At 32.6% G+C, this 1,122-nt stretch overlaps 1 protein-coding gene across 1 annotated transcript; it reads right to left on the bottom strand.

Annotated features, from left to right (window-relative positions):
* LOC111386867 (vacuolar protein sorting-associated protein 24 homolog 1-like) lies at positions 1–965 on the bottom strand. The gene is made up of 2 exons (XM_023011353.1): positions 618–965; positions 1–491 (listed from the first exon to the last, which is right to left on the bottom strand). Exons 1-2 carry the CDS (start codon positions 727–729, stop codon positions 370–372), a joined length of 234 nt encoding a protein of 77 aa, XP_022867121.1. The 5' UTR covers positions 730–965; the 3' UTR covers positions 1–369.
* Between the last annotated feature and the right edge of the window lie 157 nt (positions 966–1,122).

Raw genomic sequence — 1,122 nt, 5'->3', positions numbered from 1 at the left:
ATCGAAAACTTTTCATTCTATTTCAACCACTTATTTTTCAAAAAAAATACTATTCCACTCATTTTCATTTTCTGAAAATGGGGGCCAAACGGGGGCTTAACTAGCACTTCTAACTCATAATGACAGGAAAGTTTAGTACAAAATATCTAGGGCATATTTTGTCGATACATAATGCATGGGTAATCAACCAAAGTTGAAGCCTTTTATCCCTCAATTTACGAATCCTTCAAATAAAATGCATAAAAACCGCTAACAATCAAAACTTCCAAATAAAATTCAATCAATATATCGAATAAATTGCACAAAAATCATGCCAAGTTAACCAAGTAATCACTAATTATAACTCAATAAGAAATATAAGTAATAATATCAAAAAATTAGCTTCAGATTACACAGAATTATAGTCAAAAGAACCTTAGCAGAACCCATGTCATTTCTTTTAGCAGCCTCTTTGATCGCTTTCTGCACACCCTTCTCTTCTTTCTGTATATCTAAACAAAACCCACCAGAAAAATAAATTAAAATCTCAGTAAACAAAAAATCCAACAATCAAATTAAAAAAAATAAAAAATAAAAAACCCCAAAAAGTAATTCTGAAAAATAAACAAAATAATGACCTCGGATCTGGCGTTCAATGTTGCGGCACTCTTGCCGGAGCTTACGCTGCCAATCTCTCAGTAGCTGCTGCGGATTTGGTTTCGGCTTCAGAACATTCATCACTTTCTCCATATTGGTGTGCTATCTGGATTTTTCCTTTTCTCTAATTAATTGTATAGCTTACGATTTGTGCTGTTTACTTGGGCTTGGAATCTGATTCTACTCTGACGAAAATTGTAAAATTATGAAAAACAGAGTTGTTGATTGAAAAATCGAGGATGCTTTTTACCTAATCAACCACACCGAGAAACCGTTGAAGGCGCGTAACCGTGGACTCGAGGGGTGCGGCAAACATGATTGTGTTTTTAACAAATTAGTAGTAAGGATATCTGTTGCACGTCTTATGTATCGATGAATGATATACGTACTATTTTTAAATTATTAATTATCGCACCTATAATGTCTGAGAAAAATGAATTAATTAGTTTTAAAATTTAAATGTAGAATGCACAATAATAGTGAATA

Source organism: Olea europaea, unplaced genomic scaffold (assembly GCF_002742605.1).
Source record: "Olea europaea var. sylvestris unplaced genomic scaffold, O_europaea_v1 scaffold37516, whole genome shotgun sequence".
Taxonomy (NCBI): Eukaryota; Viridiplantae; Streptophyta; class Magnoliopsida; order Lamiales; family Oleaceae; genus Olea; species Olea europaea.
This window is presented reverse-complemented; position numbering and strand designations above follow the sequence as displayed.

What these genes read in the sequence shown, in the direction of transcription:
- LOC111386867 (XM_023011353.1), bottom strand. Translation starts at nt 729, where the DNA reads ATGGAGAAAGTGATGAATGTTCTGAAGCCGAAACCAAATCCGCAGCAG. An exon ending in CATTGAACGCCAGATCCGAG is followed by an intron (nt 492 to 617) that starts GTCATTATTTTG and finishes GGTTTTGTTTAG; the next exon opens with ATATACAGAAAGAAGAGAAG.